This window comes from Bacillus rossius, chromosome 18, assembly GCF_032445375.1.
Source record: "Bacillus rossius redtenbacheri isolate Brsri chromosome 18, Brsri_v3, whole genome shotgun sequence".
Taxonomy (NCBI): Eukaryota; Metazoa; Arthropoda; class Insecta; order Phasmatodea; family Bacillidae; genus Bacillus; species Bacillus rossius.
The window spans coordinates 26,853,042-26,871,908 of NC_086345.1; the positions used below are offsets into that span (position 1 = coordinate 26,853,042).

Below are 18,867 nucleotides of genomic sequence, written 5' to 3' on the forward strand. Positions count from 1 at the left end.
GGGGGGGAGGGTATCAACCCATCTGGGGGTGGTGGGTATCAACCCATCTAGGGGTGGTGGGTATCAACCCATCTAGGGGTGGTGGGTATCAACCCATCTGGGGGGGAGGGTATCAACCCATCTAGGGGTGGTGGGTATCAACCCATCCGGGGGGGAGGGTATCAACCCATCTGGGGGTGGTGGGTATCAACCCATCTGGGGGGGAGGGTATCAACCCATCTAGGGGTGGTGGGTATCAACCCATCCGGGGGGGAGGGTATCAACCCATCCGGGGGGGAGGGTATCAACCCATCTGGGGGTGGTGGGTATCAACCCATCTGGGGGGGAGGGTATCAACCCATCTAGGGGTGGTGGGTATCAACCCATCCGGGGGGGAGGGTATCAACCCATCTGGGGGTGGTGGGTATCAACCCATCCGGGGGGGAGGGTATCAACCCATCTGGGGGTGGTGGGTATCAACCCATCCGGGGGGAGGGTATCAACCCATCCGGGGGGGAGGGTATCAACCCATCCGGGGGTGGTGGGTATGAACCCATCCGGGGGGGGGGGGGTATCAACCCATCGGGGGGAGGGTATCAACCCATCTGGGGGGGGAGGGTATCAACCCATCCGGGGGGGAGGGTATCAACCAATCCGGGGGGGAGGGTATCAACCCATCCGGGGGGGAGGGTATCAACCCATCCGGGGGGAGGGTATCAACCCATCCGGGGGGGAGGGTATCAACCCATCCGGGGGGGAGGGTATCAACCCATCCGGGGGGGGAGGGTATCAACCCATCTGGGGGTGGTGGGTATCAACCCATCCGGGGGGGAGGGTTTCAACCCATCCGGGGGGGGAGGGTATCAACCCATCCGGGGGGGAGGGTATCAACCCATCCGGGGAGGAGGGTATCAACCCATCCGGGAGGGTAGGGTATCAACCCATCCGGGGGTGGTGGGTATGAACCCATCCAGGGGGGGTGGGTATCAACCCATCCAGGGGGGATGGTATTAAACCATCCGGGGGTGGGTATCTACCCATACGGGGGTGGGTACATTTTTGTACCGAGTCAGAATTTAATTATCTTCCACACGTATTTTATTATAGACATCAGAGTAACATTCTTTAGTTGGAAAGATACAAAAAAAACTGTCCAGTGTTAAAACTGTTTTATAATTATATTTCCCTTTTTAAATTGCAGTTACTATAAATTTATATTTTTTCGAAATACTGGAGGGGACACTAACGGCACCCGTGGCCTGTGAACTGGAATGCAAAAAAACTCCGTGCTGTCGCGCTGTGTTCGTGATTGGGCCGTAGGTATTTGGAAACGCCCCCCCTACTCCCCCCTCCACATGCGCAATTGGGAGAGAATCAAGCAAATCAGGGAATGATGAGAACAAAAAAATTTTTCTTTACTTTTACAAAAATATTCCTCTGGAATCAGTCGCCAGGAAATAGTTTGCAATACAGTATTGCCAACTGATTGACACACCCATCAGTAATTTCATTCATACAACTTAACAAGAGTAAAACAAATGTGATAAAGTTTACTAAAAGTGCTAGATTCTACAAAATAATTAGCACACTTGCTATTATACAGTAACCAGCCCACTTACCAATTGAATTAAAAAGAAAAAAACACAGGTTTCCAAATCTACTAATGTTTAAAATGCTACAATAAAATTAGGAATTTATGTTTACGTTTAAATATTTCTAAAAAATACAAGTTGGCAAACCACTTATTTTAAATTCTTAAAATAAGTTTTATGACTTCTATTTAAGTTGATAAGGTCCTTTAAAATCATTTACCTCCTTGTTATGTGACCCAGATTTGATTGCACGAAACGGTGATACATACTGTATTTGAGGCGTGTTATCAAGTTTCTAATGTGTCCGTGATAAATAAAATTTAAAAAAAAGGGGGTTGTCTGTAAAGTCAGTTTACAGACGATATTTTTACATGATAACGTCATAAGAAAACATTAATGAAAAATTGCATACTTTTTCATTTTCAAATATTATTTACAGTTTTTGCAAATTTAATTTAAATAATTTGTTTAAAATATAATCATGAACAATTAGTTAAAAAGCCTGCCTTAACCTGTTTGATATTATAGAAGATTTTCTCGCACGGTGGTTGGCCAGTTCTTGCACGCTCGGCTCAGGCGGAACGTGACAATTTTTCGTGCGTGCAGCCGGCGTTCATCAATTTATAAGACGTTATCACGTCAAAAACACTCCCGTAATTTCGTAAAAGTGACAAGACATGTTGCGCAATCAACATTTTGCATGATTATCACGTTCAAATAACTTGAACTCTTTAGTTACGGTGTATGATTCTGCCATGGCCCGAAATACCTCGTCGTCTGCCTTGGTTATGGTGATCATGGAGTTCCTGTAGATGTCAGGACAAGACGAAGCCCTGATCCGGTACTTGTGGATGTTGAGCATCGCACCCCGGTAGCTGATCGAATTCCTGGAACAAACAAAATAAAAGTCAACGTGGCTTTCACAAGCAAAGCCTCACGATCGGAGACACGATTACACGGCGAGTTGCGATAAAAACCGTAACAACACCAAAAAAAAAACATGTCAATACACCTAATAACACCTAAATTAAAGTTTACACACCGTAAAGCTATGAATCGCAACTAAAATCATGAAATTAATCATTATTTTCAATCAAAACTTAATTCAAAGCACAATAATCTATTTTATATATTAATATGTTGAAGTTAATCCATGTAATATCAAAATATATGAACTATGTTAAATAGATTGGGAAGGGGGAGTAATTTTCACTTTTTTTTTCATGTTACAACTGTTATTAGTAGATAATTTTTTTTTTTACATTGCGATGTTGGTACTTTTTTTTTTGAACACACAAACACATGTCGATTAATTATAATTGTACCAAGAAGTTCTGTCCTAGACAAAATTATTACAAATTATTGTATTGCACAAGTGCATCGCATAATACCTTGTAATTTGACACTGTTGTGGTGTAGCGAGTATTGTGATACATTCAAGTTTACTAATTGTTCAATTAACATGCTATCTTTGTGAATAAACAGAATTCATAAAATATTAAAACATTTCCACCAAACTTTTCTGTTTAAAAAACTAATGATCATAATGCAAAGATAGTTTTCTTGGTGAAAATATAATATGCAAGTATGAACTCCAATTGCTAGAGACAATATTTTATGGTTTTGTTTATAAGCTAATTTCACTTTTAAAAAAGAAATGGAGAATTTAATTTATTTCAGAACTGAAACTTTTTAGGTTTAACTACAATGCCACTGGCTATTTCAAGAAATGATTGAATTTCTTTCAGAAAATATTAATAAATTTTTCCTAAAAATTTCAAAATTCTCATATTTGTTACGATTTTGACAGCCAAGAAACATGAAATGAGTTTTCGTAATAGAAATGCAAACCATATCATGAAGTAGTCAGTGTCATTGCAGTTAACCTAAAAAGTTTCAGTTCTGCAATAAATTAAGTTCTCATTTGTACAACCCAAAAAAGTTAAAAATGTAACTTTGGCAGCTAATTATGCAAAAAGTCTGCGATGTATATATTTTTTTAATTTCGAAAAAATTTAAACAATTGAAAAAGTGTAAAAGTTGATCAGTGATTAATACAAATATAAAATCATGAATTGAAATGGGAGGCACCCCCTTAATACTAGAAAGATAAACATGTTCAGAGGACGGTCTGACTAATGGAGGTACCCGGACGAATGCCCGGGTGATAGTTTGGACGCTGGTTTGTGGTGACAGAGCTGTGTCCACGCGAACGTGCAGATGTAGAGAAAAGGGAAGGGTTCAACTATTAGAGGTACCGGGACGACACAAAGCACAAATGCCCACAAGCTGCAAATAAAATAAAAAGTTTTTCTTTCGGCAGCGTTTTAATTAGTGTGATTTATACCGTGACGGCGTCGTTTAAAGATTTCAGTCATTTTTGCTGTGCGATGAAACATGTCGTGTGCCGGAAAATGAAACAGTGCATTTGATTATGTAAGGTTAGTGATGGTTAGAGACCTGTAAAATTCGCGATTTTAAATCCCTAAAGGATAGACTTCATGATCCTCTATGCACTCGTGCAAATTACAAATGCTGATTGGTTACCGAATCGTAACACCTGTTGACTGGAATGGTCGTGATTGGCTAATTCTTCTGTTAAAATTTTCCATTGGCCCAGAGTCCTTCAGATAAACTGTGGCCCAATCACTGAAGCAAAATAATGTCGAAAGCATTTGGACTCTCTCCTATCGCGAAATGAATACGCAAATTTTACGGGTCTCTAGTTGATGGTGTAGGAATGTTACTTCAGGTACTGGTTTGTGGTTGATGAGAGTTGTTAGAATGTGAACGTGCAGAGGTAGAAGTGTGAGTGTGTGCGAGGGGTGGGTCCCAGGGGTCCCAGACGGGGGCCGGGCACCTGTGCATGCGGATGCCCCTGAGGTGGCAGGCGCCGAGGCTGCGCTCCGAGGAAGAGCGCCCGCACCCGGCCACCCACACGCGGCACGCCTCCTCCCGGGGCTCCTGGTGGGGCCGGCCCAGGACCGCGTCCCCTCCGCGGGCCCGCAGCAGCGCCTGGCACAGCTGCTGGTTGTCTCGCAGCAGCTGCTCCAAGGCCTCCGGGGGCACCTCCCCGCCGGCGCCGGCCCCCCGCAGGAACGTGGGCAGGCTCACGAGCGACGAGCACAGGCGGGGCTGGTCCCCGATGGCGGCCGCCTGCTTCTCCGCCGGGTCCTGCGGCCGGGGCAGGACCGCTTCTGCGACACATCAACGCAAGGGAGTATGCAAACAGGTTGGGCAGATCGAGGTAAGGGAGTATGCAAAGGGGTTAGGCAGATAGAGGTAAGGGAGTATGCAAAGGGGTTGGGCAGATTTAGGTAAGGGAGTATGCAAAGAGGTTGGGCAGATCGAGGTAAGGGAGTATGCAAAGGGGTTGGGCAGATCGAGGTAAGGGAGTATGCAAAGGGGTTGGGCAGATCGAGGTAAGGGAGTATGCAAAGAGGTTGGGCAGATCGAGGTAAGGGAGTATGCAAAGAGGTTGGGCAGATCGAGGTAAGGGAGTATGCAAACGGGTTGGGCAGATCGAGGTAAGGGAGTATGCAAAGGGGTTGGGCAGATAGAGGTAAGGGAGTATGCAAAGGGGTTGGGCAGATCGAGGTAAGGGAGTATGCAAAGAGGTTGGGCAGATCGAGGTAAGGGAGTATGCAAAGGGGTTGGGCAGATCGAGGTAAGGGAGTATGCAAAGGGGTTGGGCAGATCGAGGTAAGGGAGTATGCAAAGAGGTTGGGCAGATCGAGGTAAGGGAGTATGCAAAGGGGTTGGGCAGATCGAGGTAAGGGAGTATGCAAAGGGGTTGGGCAGATCGAGGTAAGGGAGTATGCAAAGAGGTTGGGCAGATCGAGGTAAGGGAGTATGCAAAGGGGTTGGGCAGATCGAGGTAAGGGAGTATGCAAAGAGGTTGGGCAGATCGAGGTAAGGGAGTATGCAAAGAGGTTGGGCAGATCGAGGTAAGGGAGTATGCAAAGGGGTTGGGCAGATCGAGGTAAGGGAGTATGCAAAGAGGTTGGGCAGATCGAGGTAAGGGAGTATGCAAAGAGGTTGGGCAGATCGAGGTAAGGGAGTATGCAAAGAGGTTGGGCAGATCGAGGTAAGGGAGTATGCAAAGGGGTTGGGCAGATCGAGGTAAGGGAGTATGCAAAGAGGTTGGGCAGATCGAGGTAAGGGAGTATGCAAAGGGGTTGGGCAGATCTAGGTAAGGGAGTATGCAAAGGGGTTGGGCAGATCGAGGTAAGTGAGTATGGAAAGAGGATGGGCAAATTTGGGGCAGAGGACTATGCAATGGGGATGGAGGGGTATACATCTCTTCCCTTATCCCCCAACCACCCCAAAAGTCCTTAAAAATCAACAGCTAAAGTGTTTTTTTTTGTTTTTTATTTTTTTTTTAAGGTAATCAACCTCTTTAATGGCGGAGGAGGGTTGACGATGCCATACAATTATAAACAGTAACAAAAGAAATAACACTATTTAAAAAAAATTATTCCATTGTTTCTATCAAATTCTGAATACCAACCGCCAATAATATTGTTTATATTTTTTTGCTTTAATTTTGTTGGAACCCATGTGCAAATGAAATGGAACTTTACACTTCCACAGCCTACTTGAATGAAATAAAAAAACAAATATTCAATCATTTTCTACAGTAGCGTGACAAAAAAACAAAAGCAGCACTGTCGCATCGCTTCACTGGCGCTTTGCCCGAGAGTGAGGAGATAAGTGGTAGCCGTCGAGCGCCCCACTCCTGAGTGCTGCACTTTTCGTTATGCTTTGTTGATTCAACGCCTCGACACACCCTGGTGGATGTTAACACAAGTATGACTTTGTTACTTTAGAAATGTAAAAAGTAGCAATTTCGCTGTGAAAAAAAAAAAATTCTTTTAGTATTGTTTAGTTAGTGCGATGATACAGTGATGGTGTCATTTAAAAATTTCAGATATTTTATCATGTAAGAAACATGTCATGTGCCAGGAAATGAACAGTGCATTTGATTATGTAAGGTTAGTGAAAAAAAAAAATACTTTATGCACACTGTACCTAATAATATTTTACTTCAACAAAGTGAATTGAAATATCTAGTGGATAGTTAATTTGATAAAATATGCTACTTTTTAACACTGCACAGTTGTACACAAAGGGATTTTTTTTATTTTCCTAAATTGCTTTACTATACTCTTGTCATTTGGCCAAAAATACCAAACACTATCGTAACTGTGTTTCTATCTTTTAAATAAGTTTTATTAAATTATTTAGAAAACCATTTTCATTTTTTTTTCAATTCTAGCATGAATTAAGAGCATGAAATCATTAGTTATAGTTTTGAAATAATGTTCTTGTGTAGACTTTGCCATCTCATAAATCACTTTATTTTTAATATATCAATAAACATTTCATTTTACCGGAACCCTGAAAAATAAATTACTAGGTTTATGAAGGAGGGGGGAAAAAACACACTATCTCTATACTTCTAGAATACTTTTAAAAAATTAAATTAAAATGTTTTTCCTCCTGAACTACAGTCTGGTCTCAGTGCAAAATCCACATAGGACCAAAAACAATACCTATACACGTCAGGCTTTCGTGAATGTCCCGACTGTGTTTAAGGCCCTTGTCTCCACCCATAGAGCATACAGTGTTCCAGATACATTTCAGAAATGGTAAAAATCAATCCTTTTATATATAGACGCAACTCGTGGACATTCAAATTATGTACTTAATTTTCACAGATCAAAAATTTTACATCCTATACGTCTTGCAAAATTTACTGCCAATGCTACAATCATACACTAGCAGGGTAAGTGCTAACATTCATGAGAGTGATAAAGTATGTAGGAAAGGTGGGGGAGGGAGAGAATAAACTTGATATTTGTGAATAATGTTTATAGTGGGGCGTGAGATTTTGATTGATATACTATGAAGACATCGATATAGCAAAGGTTTGTCTTGATGTAAAAAAATTAAAACACAATCAGGATTAAAAACAGGATTTGTTAGCATGAAAAAAAACATCCTCTTGCAATGATTTTTGTGTCGAAAAATGTTAGTTAAACAAATGTTAGTTATACAAATGTTTATACAAATGTTAGTGGCGTAATATCACCACCCTTTGTACGCACAGCCCAGTTTGTACACAGAAGAAACGTTTGCTGTACTTTTACTAAAGATTCCTTTGGAAACCAGTTTCCAAGAAACAGTTCGTAATACCACAAGAAAGATTTATTACAACACAATGCTATTGCTATTTTTGCACAGATGAAATACATATTTCGAGATGATACTAGGTGTTTTTTACGAACTGGTAAATAATTTTATACTTTAATCTATGTTTCATTGAAGCACAATTTCTTTAAACCAATATAAAAGATAATTTTGTTCTACTGTGCTCATCAATGAGGGCAGTTAGAACTGGAAAGCTGTTCAGGGGACGGCTGAACTATCGGAGGTGCTGGTGGAACTATCGGAGGTGCTGGTGGAACTATCAGAGGTGCTGGTGAAACTTACGGAGGAGCTGGTGAAACTTAGGAGGTGCAGATTGAACTATCGGAGGTTCTGGTGGAACTTACGGAGGAGCTGATGGAACTATCGGAGATGCAGGTTGTACTATCGGAGGTGGTGGTGGAACTATTGGAGGTGGTGGTGGAACTATTGGAGGTGGTGGTGGAACTATTGGAGGTGGTGGTGGAACTACCGGAGGTGATGGTGCAACTATCAGAGGTGGTGGTGGAACTATCGGAGGTGCTGGCTGAACTATCGGAGGTGCAGGTTGAACTATCGGAGGTGGTGGTGGAACTATCAGAGGTGGTGTTGGAACTATCAGAGGTGCTGGCTGAACTATCTGAGGTGGTGTAGGTGTAACTATCGGAGGTGGTGTTGGAACTATCAGAGGTGGTGTTGGAACTATCAGAGGTAGTGTTGGAACTATCGGAGGTGGTGTTGGAACTATCAGAGGTGGTGGAGGTGTAACTATCGGAGATGGTGTTGGAACTATCAGAGGTGGTGTTGGAACTATCGGAGGTGGTGGAGGTTTAACTATCAGAGGTGGTGGTGTAACTACCGGAGGAGGGACCACACACCCACCTGAGAGCTCGCCCCTCTCCAGCAGCTTCTTGATCTCCTCGACGTGGGCGGGGTCGAGCACGAGGGCCGACGACGTCTGGCTGGAGGTCTGCGTGCGCAGCGACTGGCTCTGGTGCCGGCTCCGGCGCTCCCTGTTGCGTGCCTTGCGGTCCCTGCGCTGCCGCTTGGAGCGCGCCTGGGTCCACTCCAGGTCCCGCATCAGTGCCCCGCACACCGTCATGTTCAGGAACACCCCTGCCCGCACACCCTTCCTCTCTCCATACATCGCTTCTATTCAATGTATCTCGGTCTACTGAAATAAAACTTCTTCAAGTGTTATGAAAATTCCTATCGGATGAGGGTAATAATTAGGTACATGGTGGGGGAACCAGGAAAGGAGGGTAATAGTTAGGTACGTGGTAGAACCAATAGAGGAGGGAATAGTTAGGTATGTGGTGGGGGAACCAGGAAATTCACTTATATTACTTATATTTACTTATATCAATGTATGCATATTGATATACATATCGATATTCTTATATCTTTACATGTATATTTACTTATATTGATGTACATTATATTGATACACATATTGATTTACTTAAATCTTTGTACGTATATCGATGTACGTATATCGATTTACTTATATAGACATACTATCATGATATTCATGTCAACTTACTTATATCTTTGTACATATATGGAGATACATATAGGTTTATTTATATTGATCTATGTATTACGATATACTTATTGTTTTACTTATATCTTTGTACGTATATCGATGTACATATTGATTACTTATATCAATATACATATCGATATACATATCAATGTAAGTATATAGATTAACATATAGATTTACTTATATCAATTTACTTATATCTTTGTACGCTTATCGAAGTACATATCGATTAACTTATATTGATGTACGTATATTGATTTACTTATATCTATGTACATATATCGATATACATATAGATTACTTATATCGATATACATATTGATTACTTACATCGATATTCATATCGATGTAAGTATATAGATTAACATATATATTTACTTATATCTCCGTATGCTTATCGATGTACATATCGATTAACTTATATCGAAGTACGTATATTTATATACGTAAATAGATATGAATATCGATATACATATCGATTTACCTATATCAATGTACGTGTATGGATGTACGTAAATCGATGTACGTATATCGATGTACTCGTGTCGATGTGCTCGTACCGGCGAGGATGAGCGTGGTGCCGCGCCAGCCGAACTCGGCCAGCAGGTAGTCGGCGAGCGGCGCGAACACCACGGTGCCGATGCCGGAGCCGCACACGGCCAGCCCCATGGCCAGCGAGCGCCGGCGGTCGAAGTAGTAGGCGACGGCGACGACGGCGGTGACGTAGCACAGCGCCATGCCGGCGCCCGACACCACGCCGAAGGTCAGCACCAGCGCGTCCACGGAGCCCGCCAGGGAGCTCGCCACGAAGCCCAGCGCCGACACCAGCCCTCCGGACATGCACGCCTTCCGGCAGCCGTAGCGGTCCACGAGGTAGCTGGCCAGCGGCCCGCACAGCAAGGGCATGGCCATGAACAGCCCGCCGATCCACGCCGTCTTGCCGCTCCCGTCGCGGAAGTAGTCCAGCAGCTCCACGTAGATCACGCCGAACGAGAAGGTGATGCCGTCGGCGATCATGTTGGTGCAGAAGGCGGCGATTACCACCACCCAGCCGTAGCCGCCGTCCGGGGGCTGGGGCTCCTGTAGGGACTCATCCTCTTCGTCCTCTTCGTCTTCGTCGCAGGACTCGCTGGAGACGTCTTCGTCGACGTCTTCGACGTCGACGTCGCTGCGCGAGGAGGAACCCGGGTCGACCGCGAGGCCCTCCTGGGACTCCAAGCGGGGGCTGCTGTGGAACTGCACGTGCAGACTCTCTTTGCTCTCCGAGGAGGACGCCTTCAGTATGCCGCCTCCGTCGTCGGGGGCGGCTGGCGACACAGCTGCAGCTTCCATCCCGTCGGCGGGCACCGCCCCTTCCTTCTCCTCCACTCCTGCAGGTCGCGGCGGAACTGTAGCCTCAGCTTGGCCAGCGGGGAGGGGTTCATGCGGGTCTCGGGGGGCGTCGTCGAAGTCGAGGTCGACGTCTGCGCTGCGCCGGGGGCGGCGAGGCGGTCACGGGCCGGGAGGCGGCAGGACGCGGCCATACGTCAGCACGCGCGGCCGCGAGATCCCTGCAACCAGGACACAAAACACGTGATCAGTCCGCCAGTGCCACCATCTGTTCGGAGATTTTCAGCAAACGGGCAGTATTTATCAATAAAATTCCCTTGTCGCAAATCCCGTAGAGAGACCGTAAAAAAATCGCGGGTTCAATGACATTTAGGATAGACTCCAATATCCTCTCTACACACTCGGGCAAATGCCAACTGTTCATTGTGTGCCCAAAATAACGAAAAATCTTAATTTAGAAAACATTAACTTTATACCTAGGATGGGTCAAACACATGCGGCCTAGCCGGTAATGAAAACTAATTATTACTGCTTGGCTTGGGGAACGAAGGACGTTCGTCAAGTTGCGTGCCCAGCAGGCCGCTGTGGCAGTACAGTCGACCCGTGAAGGTCGCCCAGAGCGCTGACCTGCACCCGAAGCGACGACACGTGCTGTGGGCATGTCCTAGAGATAACACCATCAGCTGGGTGTAGCGGCCGGGAGCCCGCCTTGGGCCACGTGGAGAAAAATACGCGTCCGTCGGTCAAAGGGCAAACAGAATTTTAACTTACATGAATTTAATAATAAAGAAGGGGGGTGCCAGTTTTAGGACTTACAATAATATGTCATACAATCTGAATCTAAATAAACTCTAAAAACCTTTAATTATATATTTAATTATTTTTTAAATTTTAAATTTTAAATTAAAATTTTTGTTTATTTATTTATGCTTATAAAATATGCATATAAACCAAACCACGTTAACTACTACCAACTTGTAACAGCAAACCACGCTCTGCTATCATTTTGTAACGTGCAGCTGCGCTCAATATGACATTTCGTCTAAAGAAATATATAGATTGGTTGTGGAAGCACCAGGCAGAAACAGTACTAAACACATTACCCATAGGGGCACAGCACACGCACAACAAAATTTATGATTAACCTCCTTAAAACTTGGTAAGGTTATGTGGATTGTGATCAAGGATAAGAAAATAATAAGATCTGGTTTGGTTTATATAGGCATTAACTAAATCTTACTTAATGATTTTGTTGCTGTTGTTTTTGACCTTACAAACATTATCCCACTGAAGATGACCCATGGCATTACAGCCGAAACAAAATACCAAGAAAATTGTTGACCTTATTTGCTATACTTAATACATTAAATCTTGTTAAACAATTAACCAAATGGGGAGGCCCCGGGGCGTGATATTATAATAAGTAACAATGGTTATACTTTACTGAATCTTAGGTCATTTGGTCTCTTAACTTTACAGCCCATTGAATATTGAGCGTGCAGGCTCTTCATAAGACAAATTATAAAAAACTTACATTTACTCGTTAAATAAATAAAAGGTGTCCTGAAACTGGTTGTTTAGAATTATAAATTATTTTGTGGTTTTTCCACTCAGGGGAAAATACGTTGAAAGCTGGAACTCTTGAGAAATTCTCCGATTGCAGGAGGCGATGAATTTCGGTGAACTAACTAATGAACTGCGCATTCGGGAGTTGAATTTGGAGCGGAATTTCTCGTCCTAATTCTTGATCCCCGCCTGTAACCAGTATTCCCATCAAATTAGGTTGGTTAACAGGCGGCTGATGTTGGGCGAAGTTAAGCCCAGGAGAACAGCAAAAGGAAAAGTGTGTGTGGGGCGTCGAAACAACTTACCTAAGCTGCGGGGTGGAGTATATCTACGCGATGCGGAAGTTGACGGTCGCCAAGAAGAATAGTAAGTTAAGACAAAAAAAACTATTTCAAAAACTAAACTATTTCAGGCAGCTAAAAGAAAATAAAAATTTAGTGCTAAGGCACATGGCCTTGTCGATAACCAACTACATTCTTTAGAGAAAGCCGTTCACGACTTTTCAGAAGCGCGTTGTCTCGGGCTGCGAAGAGAGATCCGCCCTTATCGCGTGCTGCCCACCGAATCGTCAAAAATGGCGCCGGCTCGCCTAATTAAAACTGTCTTTGGTCGCCTGTCCAGGGGAGGGGCTTCGGAAAACCCGAAGGGAACCCGAATGGTTCCGATTGGAGTAGCCGCACTCTAGCGCGTCCTGGCGAGTGCGCACAGAACTACAAGCCCTAAACGACCTCTCGACTTGGATGCAAGTCGATCCTTAAGGCCTGGCTGGGGTAGGAGGAGACAATGCTGTCCTCTGGCGGAGAGGCGAGGGAGCATGCCCGGTAGTTGGCGAAACTCCCGCGAGATGTCGTGTGTGGTCCATCTGGGGCGCGAGGGGCTGTGGCCTTCATCCCGGGCATTGGCGCGGCTGTGGGTTATGACCTGCGTGGACCAGAAGAAACGTGGGGGGGGGGGGGGGGAGGTGTTACGACCGGTGACTGACCCGGCCTGGGAACAGGCTGGTCCGACACGACGATACGTGTTGTTGGGCTGATGAACGGAACACCGTTTCGTGAGAGAGGCAGCTAACTTCAGCACGACTACAAGAAGAGGAGTTAGCATCTTTGGGAGCAGAGAACAGCTTTTCTAGTCACGCTACCCCCTAGGGTGAACAGCTCGATGCGTGACGCCTAGCCGGGTCCAGACGAGACGATCGCTGGCCCAGCATGTCGCCAGCAAACCTCAGCCTTAATTGCTGGGAACGGCGTTGGGAGCAGTGGCGGATCCAGGATTTTGGTTTGGGAGGGGCTTGACCCAGCTGAGGCTAGGCTTTATCAAGGCAAACACTAAAATAATAGTGGACCCAGATGCTTTTGGAGGGGGCTTGAGCCCCTTAGCCCCCCCTCTGGATCCGCTACTGGTTGGGAGCACTGAACTGCTAAACAAACTAACCTGTCGGTACACTCGACTGAACAAATCTCGATGAGGAAAAAAAGCAGTGGGACATAATATGGAAGATATAGTAAAAAAAATTAAAAATTTCGTAAAATTAAGAAAATCGTACATTTGTGCCTGAATTTAGCACTGAAACGGCACAATTGGCTGCTGACTTGTGAGTCGTCACGACTGGGTGGCCTGTGATTCGACACTTCTATGAGTGAGGGTCTCTAATTGGCCCTCAGTCCTCCATATTAACAATGGACCAATGGCAGAAGCAGCATTAAGGCATAATTATTTGAATTTTAGCATAGCACGTAATGACCCGCGAATTTTTCAGGTCTCTACAAATCAGGTCCAAACCCTGGGATGATGATGATGATGATTATCATCATCATCATCATCATCATCATCATCATCATCATCATCATCATTCGATTCCCCCTCCCCTTTTTATCGGAGCCGTTTCATTGCATAGTTTACGATTTTGGTCTGCTAATCAAACTACGTGCTATTCGCGTCCAGAAGTTTAAATTGAAGAAACACATTTTTTACTGCGCCTAAGTTAGCTCTATCCGCCCGCTCCATCCGGCCGCACGGGCCAGAGATTTTGGGACAACAGTCTAAGTCATTCCACGCAACTACGCCAATTTTCGGCCGATTTTTTTTTTTTTTTTTTTTTTTTTTTTTAAATAATTTTACAACAAAGTGTGCGAAGGTAACGATAGAGCAGGTACATAGCGACCTTCCTACATGTGTGTACTATCAATAAAAATTAAAACTAAAGTGCGAACCATCGTACAGGTTACACCAGTGGCTCTAATAGCCTATAATGTGTGATTTTCATGGTCTCTTGTCACAAAAAAAAAAATATTTTTTTAAAACCCAATTCCTTGACAAAAATTTGGTCCAAGCCGGGGTTTAGTATTTTTTTCAAGCCTTTTTTCGCTTTCATCGAAGCCGTTTCATTATACAGTTTACAATTTTTCTCTGCAAATCAAATGATTCAATAGTCAACGTAGTTACTCCGGCAGCGAATTCTAGCGGCGGGTGCGGAAAATACGTGTGATTCGCGTCTAGAAATGTAGTTGAGAACACAATTTACGTATATCACGCTCAGTATTATTTGCAACATGTAGAACACATGAATTTGCTCGTTACCGTGGTCAGATGTCAGATGTCACACACTAATTATTAATAATGCTTGGGATAGCGAGACAAAAAAATAATATGAATGTCGTTTGTTTCAAAAAATCCATCGCATTCAGATACGTTACAAAACCATGGTTCTGTTCTGATGTCCCTCCATACATCGAGGTTTCTCAAAGTCGCTGAAACGTGACAAAAGTCGCGGCGACTTTGGCCCTGCGCTGGTCGCAGCCTCGTCACATCGTCGCAGGGACAAACATTTGTGTCGCTACTCACGGCCGCTATTCCGAAGCTCGGCACTTCGAAAATACTTTCGTACCAGTCGTTCAACCTCCGGCAGTTCCGCAAACTTCCCCTACCCCTCCTCATCGCCCTGACGCTGCGAATGGGGGCGCTTATCCTATCGCCGTGACGTCATGGAAAGTTTCCCCAGTCTTCTGCGCGCAGTCTGACTGTCGCCAGAGGCCGCTGGCGACGCGGCTACAATGTTCCTCCAGCCGTGGTGCAGATCAAGTCCCGTTCCAAGAGTCGCGGCTACAATGTTCCTCCAGCCGTGGAGCAGATCAAGTCCCGTTCCAAGAGTCGCGGCTACAATGTTCCTCCAGCCGTGGAGCACATCAAGTCCCGTTCCAAAGAGTCGCGGCTACAATGTTCCTCCAGCCGTGGAGCAGATCAAGTCCCGTTCCAAGAGTCGCGGCTACAATGTTCCTCCAGCCGTGGAGCAGATCAAGTCCCGTTCCAAGAGTCGCGGCTACAATGTTCCTCCAGCCGTGGAGCAGATCAAGTCCCGTTCCAAGAGTCGCGGCTACAATGTTCCTCCAGCCGTGGAGCAGATCAAGTCCCGTTCCAAGAGTCGCGGCTACAATGTTCCTCCAGCCGTGGAGCACATCAAGTCCCGTTCCAAAGAGTCGCGGCTACAATGTTCCTCCAGCCGTGGAGCAGATCAAGTCCCGTTCCAAGAGTCGCGGCTACAATGTTCCTCCAGCCGTGGAGCAGATCAAGTCCCGTTCCAAGAGTCGCGGCTACAATGTTCCTCCAGCCGTGGTGCAGATCAAGTCCCGTTCCAAGAGTCGCGGCTACAATGTTCCTCCAGCCGTGGAGCAGATCAAGTCCCGTTCCAAGAGTCGCGGCTACAATGTTCCTCCAGCCGTGGAGCACATCAAGTCCCGTTCCAAAGAGTCGCGGCTACAATGTTCCTCCAGCCGTGGAGCAGATCAAGTCCCGTTCCAAGAGTCGCGGCTACAATGTTCCTCCAGCCGTGGAGCAGATCAAGTCCCGTTCCAAGAGTCGCGGCTACAATGTTCCTCCAGCCGTGGAGCAGATCAAGTCCCGTTCCAAGAGTCGCGGCTACAATGTTCCTCCAGCCGTGGAGCAGATCAAGTCCCGTTCCAAGAGTCGCGGCTACAATGTTCCTCCAGCCGTGGAGCAGATCAAGTCCCGTTCCAAGAGTCGCGGCTACAATGTTCCTCCAGCCGTGGAGCACATCAAGTCCCGTTCCAAAGAGTCGCGGCTACAATGTTCCTCCAGCCGTGGTGCAGATCAAGTCCCGTTCCAAGAGTCGCGGCTACAATGTTCCTCCAGCCGTGGAGCAGATCAAGTCCCGTTCCAAGAGTCGCGGCTACAATGTTCCTCCAGCCGTGGAGCACATCAAGTCCCGTTCCAAAGAGTCGCGGCTACAATGTTCCTCCAGCCGTGGAGCAGATCAAGTCCCGTTCCAAGAGTCGCGGCTACAATGTTCCTCCAGCCGTGGAGCAGATCAAGTCCCGTTCCAAGAGTCGCGGCTACAATGTTCCTCCAGCCGTGGAGCAGATCAAGTCCCGTTCCAAGAGTCGCGGCTACAATGTTCCTCCAGCCGTGGAGCTGATAGAGTCACGTTCCAAAGAGTCGCGGCTACAATGTTCCTCCAGCCGTGGAGCTGATAGAGTCACGTTCCAAAGAGTCGCGGCTACAATGTTCCTCCAGCCGTGGAGCAGATCAAGTCCCGTTCCAAGAGTCGCGGCTACAATGTTCCTCCAGCCGTGGAGCACATCAAGTCCCGTTCCAAAGAGTCGCGGCTACAATGTTCCTCCAGCCGTGGTGCAGATCAAGTCCCGTTCCAAAGAGTCGCGGCTACAATGTTCCTCCAGCCGTGGAGCAGATCAAGTCCCGTTCCAAGAGTCGCGGCTACAATGTTCCTCCAGCCGTGGAGCACATCAAGTCCCGTTCCAAAGAGTCGCGGCTACAATGTTCCTCCAGCCGTGGAGCAGATCAAGTCCCGTTCCAAGAGTCGCGGCTACAATGTTCCTCCAGCCGTGGAGCACATCAAGTCCCGTTCCAAAGAGTCGCGGCTACAATGTTCCTCCAGCCGTGGAGCAGATCAAGTCCCGTTCCAAGTGTCGCGGCTACAATGTTCCTCCAGCCGTGGAGCAGATCAAGTCCCGTTCCAAAGAGTCGCGGCTACAATGTTCCTCCAGCCGTGGAGCTGATAGAGTCACGTTCCAAGAGTCGCGGCTACAATGTTCCTCCAGCCGTGGAGCAGATCAAGTCCCGTTCCAAAGAGTCGCGGCTACAATGTTCCTCCAGCCGTGGAGCAGATCAAGTCACGTTCCAAGAGTCGCGGCTACAATGTTCCTCCAGCCGTGGAGCAGATCAAGTCCCGTTCCAAAGAGTCGCGGCTACAATGTTCCTCCAGCCGTGGAGCTGATAGAGTCACGTTCCAAAGAGTCGCGGCTACAATGTTCCTCCAGCCGTGGAGCAGATCAAGTCCCGTTCCAAAGAGTCGCGGCTACAATGTTCCTCCAGCCGTGGAGCTGATAGAGTCACGTTCCAAGAGTCGCGGCTACAATGTTCCTCCAGCCGTGGAGCAGATCAAGTCCCGTTCCAAGAGTCGCGGCTACAATGTTCCTCCAGCCGTGGAGCATATCAAGTCCCGTTCCAAAGAGTCGCGGCTACAATGTTCCTCCAGCCGTGGAGCTGATAGAGTCACGTTCCAAGAGTCGCGGCTACAATGTTCCTCCAGCCGTGGAGCAGATCAAGTCCCGTTCCAAAGAGTCGCGGCTACAATGTTCCTCCAGCCGTGGAGCTGATAGAGTCACGTTCCAAAGAGTCGCGGCTACAATGTTCCTCCAGCCGTGGAGCAGATCAAGTCCCGTTCCAAAGAGTCGCGGCTACAATGTTCCTCCAGCCGTGGAGCTGATAGAGTCACGTTCCAAGAGTCGCGGCTACAATGTTCCTCCAGCCGTGGAGCAGATCAAGTCCCGTTCCAAGAGTCGCGGCTACAATGTTCCTCCAGCCGTGGAGCAGATCAAGTCCCGTTCCAAAGAGTCGCGGCTACAATGTTCCTCCAGCCGTGGAGCTGATAGAGTCACGTTCCAAGAGTCGCGGCTACAATGTTCCTCCAGCCGTGGAGCAGATCAAGTCCCGTTCCAAAGAGTCGCGGCTACAATGTTCCTCCAGCCGTGGAGCTGATAGAGTCACGTTCCAAGAGTCGCGGCTACAATGTTCCTCCAGCCGTGGAGCAGATCAAGTCACGTTCCAAGTCGCAGAGTACACGCACCATCCACCATCTTCGAACCACACAGGAACCAAGTTACCATTTCAAGCGATAAGAGTGTATCTTCGCCTGGCAAGCAATACCGCTCAGCTGACATTTATAACTAAATTGACTTTTTTTGTTCCGACACATTCTACCTGACGTTTTGCATTCACCGATACAATTTTTTTTACGGCAAATACCACTCGCACAAAAATGTAATCGCTTACATACACAATGGCATATTTACTAACTCCATGCTGAGGTAAAAGTAAGAGTGTAAATTTGGTTACCCTGGTTTAAAGTAATTCATATAAAGGAATTCATATTGTTGTTTTAAAATTAAAATAGCATTACATTATTTTGCACACAATGCGTACTTGAAAATAAACCAGTTTTCGACCCTCCTGTAATGTGAACCATAGAGTAAGAAAAACTATTTCAAGCCATAAGTAGTATAGTATGATAGTTTCTGGTGCAATGTATCTAATGGAACTACGGCTTGATGGCTTAATGGGTTGTTGACTTGTCAATCCGGGGTTTAGTATTTCTTAACGTTTTTATTATTTTTTTATTCGGAGTCGTTTCAT

General features: G+C 46.2%; 2 protein-coding genes across 2 annotated transcripts in view; one reads left to right on the forward strand and one right to left on the reverse strand.

Moving 5' to 3' along the window:
* The window catches only part of LOC134541081 (monocarboxylate transporter 12-like), a 52,160-nt gene that overhangs the window by 9,911 nt on the left and 23,382 nt on the right, over nucleotides 1-18,867 (reverse strand). Inside the window, exons 2-5 of the mRNA XM_063384234.1 lie at nucleotides 9,867-10,856; nucleotides 8,643-8,876; nucleotides 4,432-4,768; nucleotides 2,341-2,458 (exon numbers count right to left, since the gene is read on the reverse strand). Of these exons, the coding sequence (XP_063240304.1) occupies nucleotides 2,341-2,458; nucleotides 4,432-4,768; nucleotides 8,643-8,876; nucleotides 9,867-10,638 (1,461 nt within the window). The 5' untranslated portion in view covers nucleotides 10,639-10,856. The remainder of the gene's footprint in view (nucleotides 1-2,340; nucleotides 2,459-4,431; nucleotides 4,769-8,642; nucleotides 8,877-9,866; nucleotides 10,857-18,867) is intronic.
* LOC134541388 (serine/arginine repetitive matrix protein 1-like) lies at nucleotides 15,360-17,559 on the forward strand. Its single transcript, XM_063384811.1, has 4 exons — nucleotides 15,360-15,609; nucleotides 15,698-15,934; nucleotides 15,969-16,298; nucleotides 16,457-17,559. Exons 1-4 carry the CDS (start codon nucleotides 15,360-15,362, stop codon nucleotides 17,557-17,559), a joined length of 1,920 nt encoding a protein of 639 aa, XP_063240881.1.

Excerpts from the sequence above, each read along its gene's own strand:
- LOC134541388 (XM_063384811.1), top strand. The coding sequence starts at position 15,360 with ATGTTCCTCCAGCCGTGGAGCACATCAAGTCCCGTTCCAAAGAGTCGC. Across the intron at positions 15,610-15,697 it reads CGTGGAGCAGATCAAGTCCC|CCGTGGAGCAGATCAAGTCC; the intron begins GTTCCAAGAGTC and ends ATGTTCCTCCAG. Across the intron at positions 15,935-15,968 it reads CGTGGAGCACATCAAGTCCC|CCGTGGAGCAGATCAAGTCC; the intron begins GTTCCAAAGAGT and ends ATGTTCCTCCAG.